Raw genomic sequence first — 18366 nt, 5'->3', positions numbered from 1 at the left:
AAAAGCAATTTTTGTAGACCTCACCTACAAAAAGATATTGACAAAATTGAACGGGTCCAAAGACGGGCTACAAGAATGGTGGAAGGTCTTAAGCATAAAACGTATCAGGAAAGACTTAATGAACTCAATCTGTATAGTCTGGAGGACAGAAGGGAAGGGGGGAGGACATGATCGAAACATTTAAATAGGTCAAAGGGTTAAATAAGGTTCAGGAGGGAAGTGTTTTTAATAGGCAAGTGAACACAAGAACAAGGGGACACAATCTGGAGTTAGTTGGGGGAAAGATCAAAAGCAACATGAGAAAATATTATTTGACTGAAAGAGTAGTAGATCCTTGGAACAAACTTCCAGCAGACGTGGTTGGTAAATCCACAGTAACTGAATTTAAACATGCCTGGGATAAACATATATCCATTGTAAGATAAAATACAGAAAATAGTAGAAGGGCAGACTAGATGGACCATGAGGTCTTTTTTTGCCGTCAGTCTTCTATGTTTCTATGCTTCTGTGCATGTGCCAAAATCTCACGTAAGCGAGCATCCTCTTGTGAGATTTTACTTCTACAAAAAAAAAGGAAGGCTGAGTCAATCTTGAGCCTGGTGAGATTCAGGCTGCCAAATTGCAGTCAGCCGGCAGGCAGCACTCTTAACCACTGTGCCTCCTAATGGACATCTTGTGCATTGCAACCATCATTTATCCTTTCTTTGGTTTCCTATGTTGTCTGCGTAGAACTTGTCAATGTTGAAGAAGACCCCAAGGCTGCTGGTGTTGCTACCTTTGTGCTACAGGAGGAGTTTGACAGATACACGGGCTACTGGTGGTGCCCGGCAGCTGAGCCAAGTAAGCAATCACAGTGGCAAGCTTGATAAGTTAACTTCTCTGATGTCATCCCTCCACCGTTGACCTATTAGAACAGAAAGGCTCTCGAACTCATGATTAGCAAACGCAAATTTTACCAAAGCTATGTTGGGTTGTCTCTTGGAAGGTGAACCATCAGACAGAATCTGAAGTCAGGCAGCTGTTGGGGAGAAGTCAAATACATTGGCCTTTTTCTGATTTCTCTCTTGGTAGCTGTTGGCGGAGGAAAAATCCTTAGAATTCTGTATGAAGAAAATGATGAGTCGGAGGTAGAAGTCATTCATGTCACATCCCCCATGTTGGAAACAAGGAGGACAGATTCTTTTCGGTATCCCAAGACAGGTGAGAGAACATAGTGGGTCCAGAAAGGCCCCAGTGATGTCCTAAAGCAGTGTTTATCAACCACTTCGAGAGGTATGGACCAGGACTCACTGCTCACAGTCACTCATGCCCTCATCACCTCGAGGCTCGACTACTGTAACGCTCTCTACATGGGGCTACCTTTGAAAAGTGTTCGGAAACTTCAGATCGTGCAGAATGCAGCTGCGAGAGCAATCATGGGCTTCCCTAAATATGCCCATGTCACACTAACACTCCGCAGTCTGCATTGGTTGCCAATCAGTTTCCGGTCACAATTCAAAGTGTTGGTTATGACCTATAAAGCCCGTCATGGCACCGGGCCAGATTATCTCCGGGACCGCCTTCTGCTGCACGAATCCCAGCGACCAGTTAGGTCCCACAGAGTGGGCCTTCTCCGGGTCCCGTCAACTAAACAATGTCGGTTGGCGGGGCCCAGGGGAAGAGCCTTCTCTGTGGCGGCCCCGGCCCTCTGGAACCAACTCCCCCCAGAGATTAGAATAGCCCCCACCCTCCTTGCCTTTCATAAGCTCCTCAAAACCCACCTCTGCCGTCAGGCATGGGGGAATTAAGATAATCTTTCCCCATACACTTCTACAATTTATGCATGGTATGTTTGTATGTATGATTGGTTTTATAACAAGGGTTTTTATCTGTTTTAGTATTGGATTTTTACATTCTGTTTTTGTCACTGTTGTTAGCCGCCCAGAGTCCACGGAGAGGGGCGGCATACAAATCCAATAAATAAAATAAATAATAAATAAACTCCCAGCATAGCTGGCTGGAGAATTCTGGCAACTGAAGTCCACACCTCTTGAAGTGGCTTGAGGTTAAGAAACACAATCCTAAGCATCAGGATCTAGGTACCAACTGACCTTGGAGAACAAACATAATCAGGAGCCTTTAATTCCTCTATAATTCTTAATGTTTTTTCCCCTTCTTCTAGGCACCGCAAATCCAAAAGTCACTTTCAAGTTATCTGAAATCACCGTTGCATCTGATGGCAGAGTAAGCCTGCTGGGGTTTTTAATGTCGCGAATAAATGTCTAAAATGTGATGGTTTGTATTGTTTGGATTGTGGTGCATTGGATCAACTATAGGGCCCTGGGTCACCAAGCACCCTCGCTGTAAACCAGCGGTCCCCAAACTACGGCCCGCGGGCCGGATGCGGACCGCTGAGGTCTTTTAACCGGCCCGCGGCAGCACACGAGATTTTACCGATCGCTATAATAAGAGAGAGAAAGAGGGAGAAATAGAGAGGGAGAGAGAAATGAAGAGGAGAGAGAGAAAGGGAGAGAGAGAAAGGGAGAAATAGAGAGAGGGGGAGAGAGAGAAAGTGTGAGAGATTCAAAGAGGGAGAGTTAGAGAGTGAGAGAGAAAAAGAGGAGAGAGAAAGAAAGAAAGAGGGGGACAGAGAGAAAAAGAGAAAGAGGGAGAGATGGAGAGGGAGAGAGAAAGGAAGAGGGAGAGATGGAAAGAGAGAGAGAGAAAGAGAAAAATGAGAAAATGATGGAGGGAAAGAACGAGGAAGAGGAAAATGAAACAAATGAGAGAAAAGGAAGAGGGAAGAGAGAAGTGGAGAGTAAGGAGGGAAGGAAGGAAGGAGAAATGGAGTTTGTTGATTTAAGTTTAAATTTACTTGTTAATAAAAAAGTATAAATTACTTTATTATTTAATTATTAATTACTTAATTACTTATTACTTCTTCTTTATTTTAAATATTGTATTTGTTCCCATTTTGTTTTTTACTTTAAATAAGGTATGTGCAGTGTGCATAGGGATTTGTTCATAGGGTTTTTTTTATAGTCCGGCCCTCCAACAGTCTGAGGGACAGTGAACTGGCCCCTTGTGTAAAAGGTTTGGGGACCCCTGCTGTAAACCATAGTTTTGTTCCTCATTGCACAAAGCCACAATGTGGTTGATTCGGCCTTTGCACATTGCACAAATCCAAGTCCTGGGGCTGATGACTTAACATGAACAAGTCACTCTGATTTATAGAGTAATTAGTGGTGATTTCAAACCAGCTAAATTGCGCTCGCCGGCGCGGCTTGTAAGTTCTTGCGGGACCAGCACGATTTTGCTGCTGCCCCGTGGAGGTAGCAAAACTGCGCCCGTGTTTCGGCGACGTTTTACCCGCGGCTCTGTGTGCGATTTTGCTACCTCCACAGGGGCAGCAGCAAAATTGTGCTGGTCCAGCAAGAACTTTCGAGCCGTAAGTTCGTAGCCCACCGCTGTTTTAAACTAGGCCTTAGTAATGTGATGTTATGGAATATGTCAAGTGGTGGGTTAATTTGAAAAAACACGCCCAGCCTCTTAGTCGTGTAATACAGTACAGTATTTCCCAACCTTGGCAACTTGAAGACATTTGGACTTCAACTCCCAGAATACCCCAGCCAGCAAATGCTGGCTGGGGAATTCTGGGAGTTGAAGTCCAAATATCTTCAAGTGGCCAAGGTTGGGAAACACTGGTGTAATAGATAAGAACGAAGAAGTTTGTCACCCAACAGGATCAGGAAACTTTTACAGATTTAAAAACTGGTTAGAGTGGTGAGGCAGTCATGGCAAAGTGTTATAAATTTTTTTTTCAAACTTGGCAATTTGAAGATATTTGGACTTCACAGAATTCTCCAGCCAATCCATATATGCTGGCTGGGGAATTCTGGGAGTTGAAGTCCAAAGATCTTCAAGTTGCCAAGTTTGAAACACATGTGATGGAATTGAATGGAATGGAATGGAATAGAATAGAATAGAATAGAATAGAATAGAATTCTTTATTGGCCAAGTGAGATTGGACACACAAGGAATTTGTCTTTGGTACATATGCTCTCAGTGTACATAAAAGAAAATATACATTTGTCAAGAATCAGGAGGCACAACACTTAATGATTGTCATAGGGGGCAAATAAGCAATGAGGAAACAATCAATATTAATAAAAATCTTAAGGATACAAGCAATTAGTTACAGTCTCTACAGTCATAAGTGGAAGGAAATGGGTGATAGGAATGATGAGAAAAAAGAGGTAGTAATAGTAGTGCAGAGTTAGTATAAATAGTTTGACAGTGTTGAAAGAATTATTTGTTTAGCAGGAATGATGGCTTTCGTCGCTCCCCGCCCCCAACTTCAAACCCGGCTCCTTGCGCTGCCTTGAAAAAGGGTGCGTGGGGGCATAGTTCCCTCTAAGCTGAGCAGTGAGCAATTGCTCACTTAAAAATCATCATCAACTCAGAGTTTTCCAAACCTGCCCAGAAGCCGAGAGGGAAAGAGTGAGAGGGAAGGAGAGAGAGAGGAAGAGAGAGAAACAGATAGAAAAAAGAGAGGAAGGAAAAGAGAAAGAAAAAGAATGGGAGTAAGGAAGAGAGAAAGAAAATCAAAATCTAGTTTGAAACTAGCTCAACTATTTAAGTGGCATTTTGACATTGATAGAGTTGCCCTATTATGAGCTCACTGTTATAGACACACAGTACAGTATTTTATTTTGAAATTCTCTGAGGCAAAACAGGGTGGGTTTTTTATTTGTTTGTTTGTTTGTTTGTTTATTATTTTTGTGCCGCCCAGTCCCGAAGGGACTGCCGCTCAGACACTATACTTTTCCGCCCACCCCCCAAAAAATTAGAGGGAACACTGCGTGGGGGTAGTTTTTGGCTGTCCATAGCCAAAAATGGTGTTTTTACTTCCGCACCACTATTTCGCGGAAATTCGACTTTCGCGGGCGGTCTTGGAACGCAACCCCCGCGAAAATCGAGGGAGCAGATTATGCTGCTATGTATGGCTGAGGAAACTCCAAAGAAAGCAGAGAAGTAGGATTAGGGGCTTGGTTACAAGACCCTTCCTGCCCTAAAGATTCAAAATTAACATCATGGGAGCCTCTTAAGAGCCTTGCGAACTATGAAACCTGTGAAGATTTAAAAATAGATGGATAACCAAAAGAAATAATAGTAGATACCGATTGTATACTTCACCAGAAAATAATTCGATTTCAGAGAAGATGACTTATAACTTTCCTCCTTATAAGAGAATTTAAATAATATATACTGTATTATATTATTTGTTTATTGTTATAGTCAATATTGTTTATTGTACTTAAATAAGTAATTAATTAATATTATGATTATAATTTATTATTATTTTTGTCTGAATGTGTTTTGTTTAGTCTTGTTGTGTTTTACTTTTTGTCTATTTTCTTTTTGTTTTGTTTTTGTAACTGTGTATATATATGCAGTGATACCTTGTCTTACAAACTTAATTGGTTCTGGGACGAGGTTCTTAAGGTGAAAAGTTTGTAAGACGAAACAATGTTTCCCATAGGAATCAATGGAAAAGCGATTAATGTGTGCAAGCCCAAAATTCACAACTTTGGCCAGCCGAAGCACCCGTTTTTGCGTTGCTGGGATTCCACTGAGGCTCCCCTCCGTGGGAAACCCCACCTCCGGACTTCTGTGTTTTTGCGATGCTGCAGGGGAATCCCAGCATCGAAAAAAAGAGCGATTCGCTGGCAACGGAAGTCCGGAGGTGGGGTTTCCCAGCGAAGGGAGCATCAGTAAAATTGCAGCATCGCAAAAACACTGAAGTCCTCGAAACCCCACCTCCAGACCTCTGTGTTTTTGCGATGCTGCGATTTTGCTGAGGGTTCCCTCGCTGGGAAACCCCACCTCCAGACTTCCGTTGCCAGCAAAGTGCCCATTTTTGCACTACTGGATTCCCCTGCTGGGATTCCCCTGCAGTATCACAAAAACATGGAAGTACAGAGGTGGGGTTTCCCATGGAGGGGAGCTTCAGGGGAATCCCAGCAGCGCAAAAACGGGTGCTTCGCTGGCAACAGAAGTCCAGAGGCAGGGCATCCCAGCGGCGGCAGTGGGTTTGTAAGGTGAAAATAGTTTGTAAGAAGAGGCAAAATAATCTTAAACCCTGGGTTTGTATCTCAAAAAGTTTGTATGACGAGGCGTTTGTAAGACGAGGTATCACTGTATTTTAAACCAATTAAAAAAATGCAAAAAAAAAGAAGAAACCTGTGAAGATTCCTGGAAAGATATTATGGCCAAGTTCTATTATTTATCCAGAATTTATTTTTCATTTGTTTTGCATCCAGATCTCTTTATATTTTGGAGAAAGGTGTTAATAGTTTTTTCTAATCAGTGATCTCCCCTCTTCCCTGAAGATTTTGGCTGCTGTTGACAAAGAACTGGTCCAACCCTTTGAAATCTTATTCGATGGAGTAGAATATATCGCCAGAGCAGGATGGATACAAGGGGGGAAATAGTATGTATTTTATATTTCCTCCATTTGCTCACCTTTGGATTGAGCTGTTCTGATGGTTCATAGCATCTTTGTGTTGGAAAGGAGCCTAGAGATTTTCTAGTCCAGCGGGCACCAAATGATGGTCTGTGGACCACTGGGGGTCCGTGAGAAAATTTTGGTGGTCCGCAGAAAAATTATTTGCATTTTTTTATATTACAGTGTTCCCTTGATTTTCGCAGGTTCGAACTTTGCGAAAAGTCTGTACCATGGTTTTTCAAAAATATTAATTAAAAAATACTTCGCGGTTTTTCCCCTATACCATGGTTTTTCCTGCCCGATGACATCATATGTCATCGCCAAACCTTCATCCACCTTTAATAAATATTTTTTTTAATAAACTTTAATAAATAAACATGGTGAGTAATAATCTAAATAGTTGCTAAGGGAACGGGAAATTGCAATTGAGGGGTTTAAAGTGTTACGGGAAGGCTTGGGATACTGTTCATAGCCAAAAATAGTGTTATTTACTTCCGCATCTCTACTTTGCGGAAATTAGACTTTCGCGGGCAGTCTCGGAACGCCTCCCCCGCGAAAATCGAGGGAACACTGTATACTAAATCAGGGATCCTCACACTATGGCCCCAGGGCCGGATGCGTGCAATGAACATTTGTGTTGCTGCAGAGAATCTCTCCCTTTGGGATCTTTTTGTGTGAGTTGGATGGGAGGGGTGGAAATTCCAACTTGGGGTTCAGCTTCCTGGTGCAGGGTTTTGTGTTGGGGATGGATTTTAAAGCAGGACTTCAGCAGGCAGGAACCATAGTGAAAACAAACTTTATTTTATAAACAGTAATAAGTTCATTGTGCCAGCTGCGCTTTATCAAGCAGCTTCTAACGAAAACATGGCTGCAAGCACACAAGAAGGTTAGATTAGAATGTGCTCGCTCACATAAGCAAGCGGATATATATATAGGAAACAGAGAAAGATAAGGATTGTGGGAGTGATGTAAGAGGGGGGGGTGATCAGAGAAAATAAAGAAACACAGCAACACTTTAACTAAGGAAAGTCTCTGTTGGCTGGCAATCTCAGCGTGACATTTTGGACAAAGGCTGGAGGGAGGTGTCGCTGGTGTTGCAGAGCCAGATGACCTTTTTTCCAGTGGGATTGCATCCAGTAATAGGCAGGGCAGCAGGCAGGATGGGGTGAAACGCAGTTGCACCGGCGGAAATGAAGCTGTGTGCCCAGTTTTACCTGGCCATCCCCCCCTCCCGTCCTCCTCCTCCTCGGAAAGCGGCAGGGAGACCAGCACCAACAAGTGTTGCAGGGGGCCCATTTCCTCCCCCCTCTTTTCTCAACAGCTGATTGGCACCTGTTTGCCCAGCCACCCAGCCTGAGTCAGGGGCGACCCAGGAAGGAGAGCATAGGAAAGGCAAAGCAAATTGTTACCCCAGAGAGAGACACTGGTAAGGTTGTAAGTCGAGGATTTGACAGTTCACTTGAACGGTGATGATCGTTCAAGTCACTCCCACCTGGTCACGTGTCCGTCAAGCCACTCGTACCCAGTCACATGAGCATCAAGCCACACCCACAAAACAAGCCACACCCACAGTGGCAGTAAAAATTTTGGCTGCCCATTACTGCCTACCCCCAGCCATAGTTCCCTCTAAGCTGAGCAGTGAGCAATTGCTCACTTAAAAATCATCATCAACTCAGAGTTTTCCAAACCTGCCCAGAAGCCGAGAGGGAAAGAGTGAGAGGGAAGGAGAGAGAGAGGAAGAGAGAGAAACAGATAGAAAAAAGAGAGGAAGGAAAAGAGAAAGAAAAAGAATGGGAGTAAGGAAGAGAGAAAGAAAATCAAAATCTAGTTTGAAACTAGCTCAACTATTTAAGTGGCATTTTGATATTGATAGAGTTGCCCTACTATGAGCTCACTGTTATAGACACACAGTACAGCATTTTATTTTGAAATTCTCTGAGGCAAAACAGGGTGGGTTTTTTATTTATTTGTTTGTTTGTTTGTTTGTTTGTTTGTTTGTTTAATATTTCTGTGCCGCCCAGTCCCGAAGGGACTGCCGCTCAGACACTATACTTTTCCGCCCACCCCCCAAAAATATTAGAGGGAACACTGCCCCCAGCGCGAGAATAAGCCCAGCCAGTTCTGTCTTTTCTTGAATACCTCCAGTCATTGAAGCCCCATAACTTAAAGAATTTCCTTGTCCGTCAATTCAGATCCAGGCGATAAAAAGTCAAGTCCTATTGTAATGGTGGAAGCCCTTTCTTCTTTTCTGATTCATGCTCCATTCTGCACAGCGCCTGGACCATCCTGCTCGATCGTTCTCAAACACGGCTGCAGATTGCGTTGATTCCCCCAGCCTTATTTATCCCCGTGGAAGACGACGCCATGGAGAAACAGAAATTGATCGATGCTGTGCCTGGCTCCGTTACCCCCTTGATCATTTATGAAGAAACAACAGACATCTGGATAAACGTAAGGACGTATTCCTTCAGGGTAGCCCTGCTAAAGGGTTCTAGATTTTTGGAATTGTTGGGATGTCATGGACTAGGGGTCCAGAGATATAGAGGGGATGAAAAGAGCCGGGGTGGCGCAGCAGGTAGAGTGCTGTACTGCAGGCCACTGAAGCTGACTGTAGATCTGTAGGTCAGCGGTTCAAATCTCATCACCGGCTCAAGGTTGACTCAGCCTTCCATCCTTCCGAGGTGGGTAAAATGAGGATCCGGATTGTGGGGGCAATATGCTGGCTCTGTTAAAAAGTGCTATTGCTAACATGTTGTAAGCCGCCCTGAGTCTAAGGAGAAGGGCGGCATAAAAATTGAATGAATGAATGAATGAATGAATGAATGAATGAATGAATGAATGAATGAACGAATGAATAAATAAATGTGCTAATGAAGTTTGATAAGAAAGCTTTTCAATCAACAAGGAAGAGTTGGTTAACTTAGACAGAGCCCAGGAGCTAAATAGTAATTTCAATCACCCTTAGACTTACATACCACTTCACAATGCTTTCCAGACCTCTATAAGCGGTTTACAGAGTCAGCCTATTGCCCCCAAAATCTGGGTCCTCATTTTACCCACCTGAGAAGGATGGAGTCAACCTGGAGCCTGGTGAGATTCAAATTGCAGGCAGCTGGCAGGCAGCAGAAGTAACAACAACAACAACAACAATAATAATAATAATAATTCTCCGAAGACTCGGGGCGGCTCACAACAATAATAAAAAACAATATTATAGCGAAACAAATCTAATATTTAAAAAGAAGCATATAAAACCCTATCATATTTAAAAACCAAACAACACATACATACCAAACATAAAATACAAAGAGCCTGGGGGAAAGGTGTCTCAGCTCCCCCATGCCTGGCGGTATAGGTGGGTCTTGAGTAGTTTACGAAAGACAAGGAGGGTGGGGGCAGAGTTCTAATCTCCGGGGGGAGTTGATTCCAGAGGGCCAGGGCCGCCACAGAGAAGGGAAGTGTTTTTAATAGGAAAGTGAACCCAAGAACAAGGGGACACAATCTGAAGTTAGTTGGGGGGAAGATCAAAAGCAACGTGAGAAAATATTATTTTACTGAAAGAGTAGTAGGTCCTTGGAACAAACTTCCAGCAGACGTGGTAGATAAATCCACAGTAACTGAATTTAAACATGCCTGGGATAAACATATATCCATCCTAAGATAAAGTACAGAAAATAGTGTAAGTGCAGAATAGATGGAACATGAGGTTTTTTTCTGCCGTCAGACTTCTATGTTTCTATGTAAGTAAAGGGGATCTCCTTTACCCATTTGAACTAACCCTCCTAAATTTTCCTAGTCTTTATTTTGACTGGCTGCTCTTCTTTATTTCTGCAGATCCATGATATCTTCCATGTTTTTCCCCAAACTCAAGAGGATGTGATAGAATTTATCTTTGCCTCCGAGTGCAAAACGGGTTTCCGACATCTGTACAAAATCTCCACCGTTTTGAAAGAGAGCAGACACCGACAATCTTCGGGGGGACTTCCAATTCCAAGTAACCCCATTGTTTGGCTTCTTTGTCTTAATAAATGGAAAAAGTTAGGTGTGCAGGCAGAAGGTCTCAAATTCACTATAGGTATTCCTCGATTTACAACCATTTTTTAACTGACCATTCGGAGTTACTGAGTGGCCCTGAAAAAAAAGGGAGTCATGTCGAATGGTGTCCCGCTTAATGACTGCAATAACTTACAACCAAAATTCTGGACTCAATGGTGGCTGTTAATTGAGGACTCCCTATAAGGCAGTGAGACTATAGAGGTGTGGAGGCCTTTGTCTTTTCTGAAGATGGCTAACTGCCAAATCTTTTATCAGCCTAAGAAGTGATGTGCACAGTACAGTGTTCCCTCGATTTTCGCGGGTTCGAACTTTGTGAAATATCTATACCACGGTTTTTCAAAAATATTAATTAAAAAATACTTCGCGGTTTTTTCCCCTATACCACGGTTTTTCCTGCCCGATGACGTCATATGTCATCGGCAAACTTTTGTCTGCCTTTAATAAATGTTTTTTTAATAAACTTTAATAAATAAACATGGTGAGTAATAATCTAAATGGTTGCTAAGGGAATGGGAAATTGCAATTCAGGGGTTTAAAGTGTTAAGGGAAGGCTTGTGATACTGTTCATAGTCAAAAATAGTGTATTTACTTCCGCATCTCTACTTTGCGGAAATTCGACTTTCGCGGACGGTCTCGGAATGCATCCCCCGTGAAAATTGAGGGAACACTGTATTCTTAAAGATGCTTGCTTTCAAGAAACAAGTGGAGTTTCTGGTTTTTCTTGGAAGAATTTAGCTTTTCATCCAAAAGATTCTTTAGCTCTGAGTGGATGGTGGGGAAATGGAAGGATTTATATTCCTTCTAATCTAGACAGCTGGGCATTAGAGAGTCACAGAGGCTACTTGGAGGTTTACGTGTGTCCGCAGGGCCACCTGAGTCGTGCAAATGGGTGTGAAGCCTTCTTGGAACTACTGAAAGGACTAGGTTGTAGTTTGGAGATAGATGATGCCCTATCCTTCCCGCTCTGTTGAGAGGGGGCTGTTCAGTTTTGACATACGAGGGTTATCCAGAAAGTAAGGTTACAAGACACGTAGCTCCCCCATGTTCATGGGGGAAGTTGGTATTACTGTACTATCGTGTAGCAGGAAGCCAGGGGAAGCGAACGGGCAGTGCCAGTGGTCAGTAGATCATCGACTGGCATTGTGGGGAAGGTTAGAGATGTGCGTCCTCATTCCATTTCCTTCCAAATGCAAAGTGTGTGCTATAATAGACTAGCTGAATGCTAAGGGCATGAACGCTGCTGCAATGTGTTCTGTCGGGCTCTCTGGTAAAATCCTCCCAAAAATTCACAGGTACAAATTTCAGACACACACACGTTTGAAAATTCAAAACAATGTTCTTTATAATGAAAATTCACTTAAACCAAGCCCTCTTTTGGTATAGCAAAGAGCACTGGTCTCCAAACAAACTGGTAATTTGTACAAGTCCCTTATCAGTTCTGTGATACTTAGCTTGCAGCTGTGAGGCAATTCACAGTCCTTCTTCTTTCACAAAGTGAAACACACTTTGCCCTGGTTTAGTTTCAAAGCGGGGGAAAATCAGCACACATAAGGTCAAAGTCAGTAAAGCAGTCACGAAACACAACGATCAGATAATCCTCCACAATAGCCAGACCCACAGGCTGCTCTTTATAGCAGCCTCACTAATCACCACAGCCCCACCCAACCACAGGTGGCCTCATTTTCTTTGATAATAATCTCTCAGTTGTTGTTGCCTATGCATCGCTCTCCGCATGCGTGGCTGTATCATTAACTCTTGTTCTTAATCCAAGGAGGAGCTAGATAATTGATCTCCTTCTGAGCTGTCTGCCACACTCTCCCCCTCCCTGTCACTCATGTCTTCTTGGTCAGAGGAGCCTTCATCAGCAGATTCCACTGGGGGCAAAACAGGCCTGCAGCATGTGGATGTCTCCCCCACATCCGCAGTCCTTGGGGCAGGAGCAGGGCCAGAGCTAACCACAACACGATGGGTGCCCAAGATTTATTTATTTATTTATTTTGTCCAATACACAATGAGGGTTTTAGTGGGTATATATATATGAGAAATAAGCTATGAACTCTAGCTCCCTCTTGTGGTGGTCTGCAACACCTGCAGCCGATATACTGCCAACCCAACCTAACAGAGTCCTAACAATTTGTATGGTGTTCCAATTTCTTGTGTGCCTCTCCTGCATTCAGAAATGATGTTGCTTAGTTGAGCTGAGGAAGAGCCCCAGTGGACTCCCATTACTTTGATCTCCTTGCAGGTGACTTCTTATGCCATGTCAAAGAAGAGCTTCCTCTCACCAGTGGAGAATGGGAAGTGCTTGGCCAACACGGCTCAAACGTAAGCTGCTTGATCTGCTACCTTTGGTTGTGACCCTGCTGTATAGAGAGCTGGTGAAACCACATTTGGAATACTATGTTCAGTTCCGGAGACTTCACTACAGAAAGATATTGATAAAATTGAATGGGTCCAAAGACGGGCTACAAAAATGAGGAAAGGGCTTAATTAATTGCTGTCGGGAAAGACTTAATTAACTCAATCTGTAGGAAAGAAGGGAAAGGGGGGATATGATCAAAACATTTACATATGTTTTTTTTAAGTTTTTATTCACAAATAGAAAAACAATACAATTCAAAAAGAATAGTAAACGACTATTGCAAACATGTAAAGATGGACAGAGAGAAAAAGAGAGAGAAAAGAAGATAGAATAAAAAGAAAATAGAAAAAGAAAGGAAAATTGTTACATTGTACATCATTTCCATTTTGTTTGCATTCACGATGAATCAAAAGCAAACTCTATATACAGTAGTACCCCTATATACGAGCATAATTCGTTCCATAAGGGAGCTTGTATCTCGAGGCATCTCGTATCTGGAACAAATAACTTTTTTCCCCTCCGAGATAACCAAAAGCAAGGATTCTTGCGCCACCTAGTGGACACTCGGCTTGTATCCTGAATTTGAGCTCGGGACTAGAACAGAAATGTCTCTCCCCTTGTGGCTCGTATGTTGAAATACACGCATGTAGAGCAGCTCGTATCTAGAGGTACTACTGTATCTCCTTGTTGCTTTATCTAATCCATATATCAATTGTTTACATTTTATTGTGTTATTTTATAGTTATCAATTATATCCATATATTATTTACTTGTTTATTACTTATTTCTTCTGGTTTCAAGCCATTCATACAGATTTTCCCAAATTGTGTAAAAGTCTTTCTCTTGTTTATTTTGTAGTTCAAAAGTGAGCCTGGACATTTCAGTGCAATCCATAAGTTTCTTTATAATCATATTATCTGTTGGGAGGTTATTATCTTTCCACATTGTGCATAGGCTAATCTCTAATATGGATGATCAGGTAGTATTTAGATTTTATGTATTGCCCTAGAAGATAGGTCTCTGGTTTTAATTCTAAATCGAATTGCAGTATATCTTTTATCCATCCTTTAATTTTCAGCCAATAATTGTGGATGCTGTCAAAGTCCCTAGTGAAAACAATGTCCTCAAAAGGGGCTAAGTGCAACCCAGCCGTGTGGGGTCACTCACGAACGCAAATCCTAGAAAGAAAACTTGGACACATTGTCTCTCTCTGGGTGAAGTGACATGGTGTGGAGCCATGTACCCCTTTTTATTTGGGAACATAAGGAAATGGGGGATAATTACATATACATGTCAAATGATACATCCAACAACATAACTTCAAACGTATCTTTTGAGTTCTTCCTTTTCCCATAGATATCAAGAAACAATTTCCTAGAAACTTCCTAAGAGCAGATGTTTCTCACACCTAATTTCTCTGAAGCCTTCTGCCTTATCTCACTAATCTTCCTTAATCACCCTGTCCTCCTGTTGTATGCTTCAGGCAATGTAAATCCCCCCCTTTGATCCTATCCTGTCCGGAGTGGTGAAAACTTTGTGAAATGTTTATTTGAGCCCTTTTGTTTCCCTGTTGTAATTGCCAGGAAGGCAGATTAGGCAAGTTAGTGCCCTTCCTGTCCTGGGTTATAGAATCAGGGTAAGAGTATTTTTATGCTAGAGGTCCAGATATATAATTATAATACAATCCTATTCTAACACACCTTTTTACCACCGCCCCCCAAAAGAGGGTGAAAACTTATACACCGAACGTAGCCCACCCAGCCATCCCTACCCTTTGCTGGCTTGGGAATTCTGGAAGTTTAAGTCCTCTAAGCTTAAAGTTGCCAAGGTTGGAGACCCCCTGCAATAGGTAATTCTGCATTAACTTCCTTGTCCGGCAATAAAGCTACAACTGAATGGTTGCTTGAGTAACCCTGATGGATGAAACATGAGTCACCTCTGTTTTTTGCTTTTGTTTTTTTAATCAGATCCGGGTGGATGAAGTTCACAAACTGATATATTTTGAAGGTACAAGAGATTCTCCTTTGGAACACCACTTATACGTCGTTAGTTACGAGAACCCTGGGGAAATTCAGCGACTGACCGAACGTGGTTTCTCACATGCTTGCTACGTCAGTCAGGTACACTATCCTAATCTATCATGCCATCTTGAAAAGGGTCGGTCTACGAGGGAGCTTTATTATTATTATTTTATTATTATTTATTAGATTTGTATGCCGCCCCTCTCCGCAGACTCGGGGCGGCTCACAGCAGTGATAAAACAATATACAATAAAAAGTCTAATATTAAGAGTCTAAAATAACAGTTTAACATTAAAAGCCTAAAAACCTCATTATTTAAAAAGCATACGCACAAGCATACCATACATAAAACTACATAGGCAAGGGGAGATGTCTCAGTTCCCCCATGCCTGACGGCAGAGGTGGGTTTTAAGAAGTTTACGAAAGACAAGGAGGGTGGGGGAAATCCTAATCTCTGGGGGGAGCTGGTTCCAGAGGGTCGGGGCTGCCACAGAGAAGGCTCTTCCCCTGGGTCCCGCCAGCCGACATTGTTTAGTCGACGGGAGCCGGAGAAGGCCAACTCTGTGGGACCTGACCGGCCGCTGGGATTCGTGCGGCAAAAGGCGGTCTCACAGATATTCTGGTCCGGTGCCATGTAGGGCTTTATAGGTCATAACCAACACTTTGAATTGTGACCGGAAACTGATCGGCAACCAATGCAGACTGCAGAGTGTTGGTGTAACATGGGCATGGCTAGGGAAGCACATGATTGCTCTCGCAGCTGCATTCTGCAGGATCTGAAGTTTCCGAACACTTTTCAAAGGTAGCCCCATGTAGAGTGCGTTACAGTAGTCGAACCTGGAGGTGATGAGGGCATGAGTGACTGTGAGCAGTGACTCCCAGTCCAAGTAGGGCCACAACTGGTGCACCAGGCGAACCTGGGCAAAAGCTCCCCTCGCCACGGCTGAAAGATGTTTCTCTAATGTGAGCTGTGGATCGAGCAGGATGCCCAAAAATTATCTTTTTGAGAAGGTCCTGTGCTCACCATAAATTTGGTACAGCTAGTCCTTGACTCATTTAGTGACCCTTTAAAATTAAAACACCACTGAAAAAAGTAATTTATGGCCATCTTCCACACTTTCATCCATTATAGCATCCTTGTAGTCACATAATCAAAATTCAAGCACTGGCATGTTTTATGACTGTTGCAGTGTCTTGGGGTCCTATGATCCCCTTTTGCGATCCTCTAATGCAGTGTTTCCAACCTTGGCCACTTGAAGATATTTGGACTTCAACTCCCAGAATTCCCCAGCCAGCGATCCAAGTTATAACTCATTGTTTATACGCCATAGTAGTATAAACTATGTAGTGTGGTCTACAGCAGTAGAGAATTTCAACAAAATTTTGCTGCCGGTTCTGTGGATCGTTGCTTGGTGGGCGCGGTGTGGCGCGGTGGCGTGGCAGGGGAAGGATACTGTAAAATCTCTGGAGAGGCAGAGAATCGATGGGGTTGGGGACCGATCAGAGGTGGCATTTATCAGTTCTCCGAACTACTCAAAATTTCTTCTACCGGTTCTTCAGGGTCTGGTATGATTTGTCTTTCTTTTTTGCAGGATTGCAACATGGTTATATCTAAATTCAGTAACCAGAAATGCCCCCACCAGGTCTCCCTCTACAAGCTGACCGGACTGGAAGAAGGAATTGCTCAAAGGGACAAGGAATTCTGGGCCACCCTTTTGCATTCTGCAGGTCGATCGTGCATGTTTCCGATTTAGGAAGAATGCTCAGGTTGCTGTGGGGCTTGCAATGCTCAGGGGCATTCTGTTTTTATGAGATAAGTAGTGAGGGAGGGAGGGAAGGAAGGAAGGGAGAGGGGAAGGAAGGAAGGAAGGAAGGAAGGAAGGAAGGAAGGAAGGAAGGAAGGAAGAGGGGAAAAGGAAAGGAATTTATTTTTTAGTGGAAAACATTTCTGGACCTCCTGAAACTACAGAAAGGGGCATTGAGACCTAATTCAGATGCCTCATTTGTCCTATGTACCATATTTCAGCCTTTTGAAGCCAGTTTGCTCCCAATTTAAATCTGACTTCCTGCAGATAGGATTGGGATATTATACCAACCAGAAAGCTGCTCAAAATCTAACACCAGTGCTCTTTCTCTCTCTCTCTCTTTCTTTCTCTCTCTCTCTCTCTCATTCTCTCTCCCCCCTCCCCCCCTGCCTCCCCCTTTCTCTCTCCCTCTCATTCCCTCCCCCTTTCTTCCTTCCCCTCCAACTCCCTCCCTGCCTCCTTCTCCTTCCCTCTCCCACTCTCTGCCTCTCCCTCCCACTCTCCCCCTCTCTCCCTGCTTTCCCCCTTTTCTCTCCCTCTCCTCCTGCTCTCCTCTCTCTCCCTCTTCTTCCCTCCCCCTGCCTCTATGCCTCCCTCTCCCATTCTCTCCCTCTCTGCCTCTCCCTCCCCCTTCCTCTCTCCCCCTTCCTCCCTCTCTCCCTGCTTTCTCCTTTTTCTCTCCCTCTCCTCCCTCCTCTCTCCCCCTCCCTCCCCCTGCCTCTATGCCTCCGTCTCCTTCCCTCTCCCACTCTCTCTGTCACTCCCCCTTCCTCTCTCCCCCTCTCTCCCTCTCCCTGCTTTCCCCTTTTTCTTTCCCTCCTCCCCTGCCTCCCTCTCTCCTCTCTCTCTGTCTTCCTCCCTCCCCCTGCCTCTATGCCTCCCTCTCCCTCTCTCCCTGCTTTTCCCTTTTTCTCTCCCTCGCCTCCCTCTCTCCACTCTCTCCCTCCTTCCCCCTGCCTCTATGCCTCCCTCTCCTTCCCTCTCCCACTCTCTCCCTCCCTTCCTCTCTCCCCCTCTCTCCCTCTTCCTCCCTCCCCCTGCCTCTATGCCTCCCTCTCCTTCCCTCTCCCACTCTCTCCCTCCCCCTCCCCCTTCCTTTCCTTCCCTCCCCCTCTCCCCTTTTCTCTCCCTCCCCTCCACCTCTGCCTCTCTCCCTCTCTCTTCCTCCCTCCCACTCCCTCCCTGTCTCTCTGTCTCCCTCTTCCTCCCTGCCCCCCCTTTCCTCTCTCCCTCTCCCTCCTCCCTCTCCTTCTCTCTTTTCTGTCTCTCTCCGTGACAATGCCTTCTGGGCTTCCTGCAGGATCCCTCCCAGATTACGTCCCACCGGAGATATTCTCTTTCGAGAGCTCCTCGGGATTTGTGCTTTATGGGATGATGTACAAGCCCCATCATTTACAACCTGGGAAGAAATACCCCACAGTGCTTTTCATCTATGGGGGCCCACAGGTGAGTCTTCATCTTTGTGCTTCAGCCACATTTGCCACCACCAATTTTGCTGCCGCCGATTTTGCCGCTGCTGGGCCATCTCTGCTGCTCAGTGGCCCACACAATCCTGCTACTGCCGCTGTCGCTAATCTCGCCACCGCAGGGCTCTCAGCTGTTTGGCAGCTCACGGGACCCATGCCGCTGGTATAA

General features: G+C 44.2%; 1 protein-coding gene across 4 annotated transcripts in view; it reads left to right on the top strand.

Annotated features, from left to right (window-relative positions):
• The window catches only part of DPP8 (dipeptidyl peptidase 8), a 41126-nt gene that overhangs the window by 11949 nt on the left and 10811 nt on the right, over positions 1–18366 (top strand). For all 4 annotated transcript variants that reach the window (XM_070762298.1, XM_070762302.1, XM_070762301.1 and 1 more), the window contains 10 exons: positions 730–840; positions 1072–1200; positions 2162–2223; positions 6372–6472; positions 8761–8938; positions 10322–10481; positions 12789–12868; positions 14873–15025; positions 16519–16654; positions 18032–18177. In XM_070762298.1, the coding sequence (XP_070618399.1) occupies positions 730–840; positions 1072–1200; positions 2162–2223; positions 6372–6472; positions 8761–8938; positions 10322–10481; positions 12789–12868; positions 14873–15025; positions 16519–16654; positions 18032–18177 (1256 nt within the window). The remainder of the gene's footprint in view (positions 1–729; positions 841–1071; positions 1201–2161; positions 2224–6371; positions 6473–8760; positions 8939–10321; positions 10482–12788; positions 12869–14872; positions 15026–16518; positions 16655–18031; positions 18178–18366) is intronic.

Source organism: Erythrolamprus reginae, chromosome 10 (assembly GCF_031021105.1).
Source record: "Erythrolamprus reginae isolate rEryReg1 chromosome 10, rEryReg1.hap1, whole genome shotgun sequence".
NCBI classification, from domain to species: domain Eukaryota; kingdom Metazoa; phylum Chordata; class Lepidosauria; order Squamata; family Dipsadidae; genus Erythrolamprus; species Erythrolamprus reginae.
Note: the sequence above shows the minus strand (reverse complement) of the source record. Positions and strands in the feature narration are given on the sequence as shown.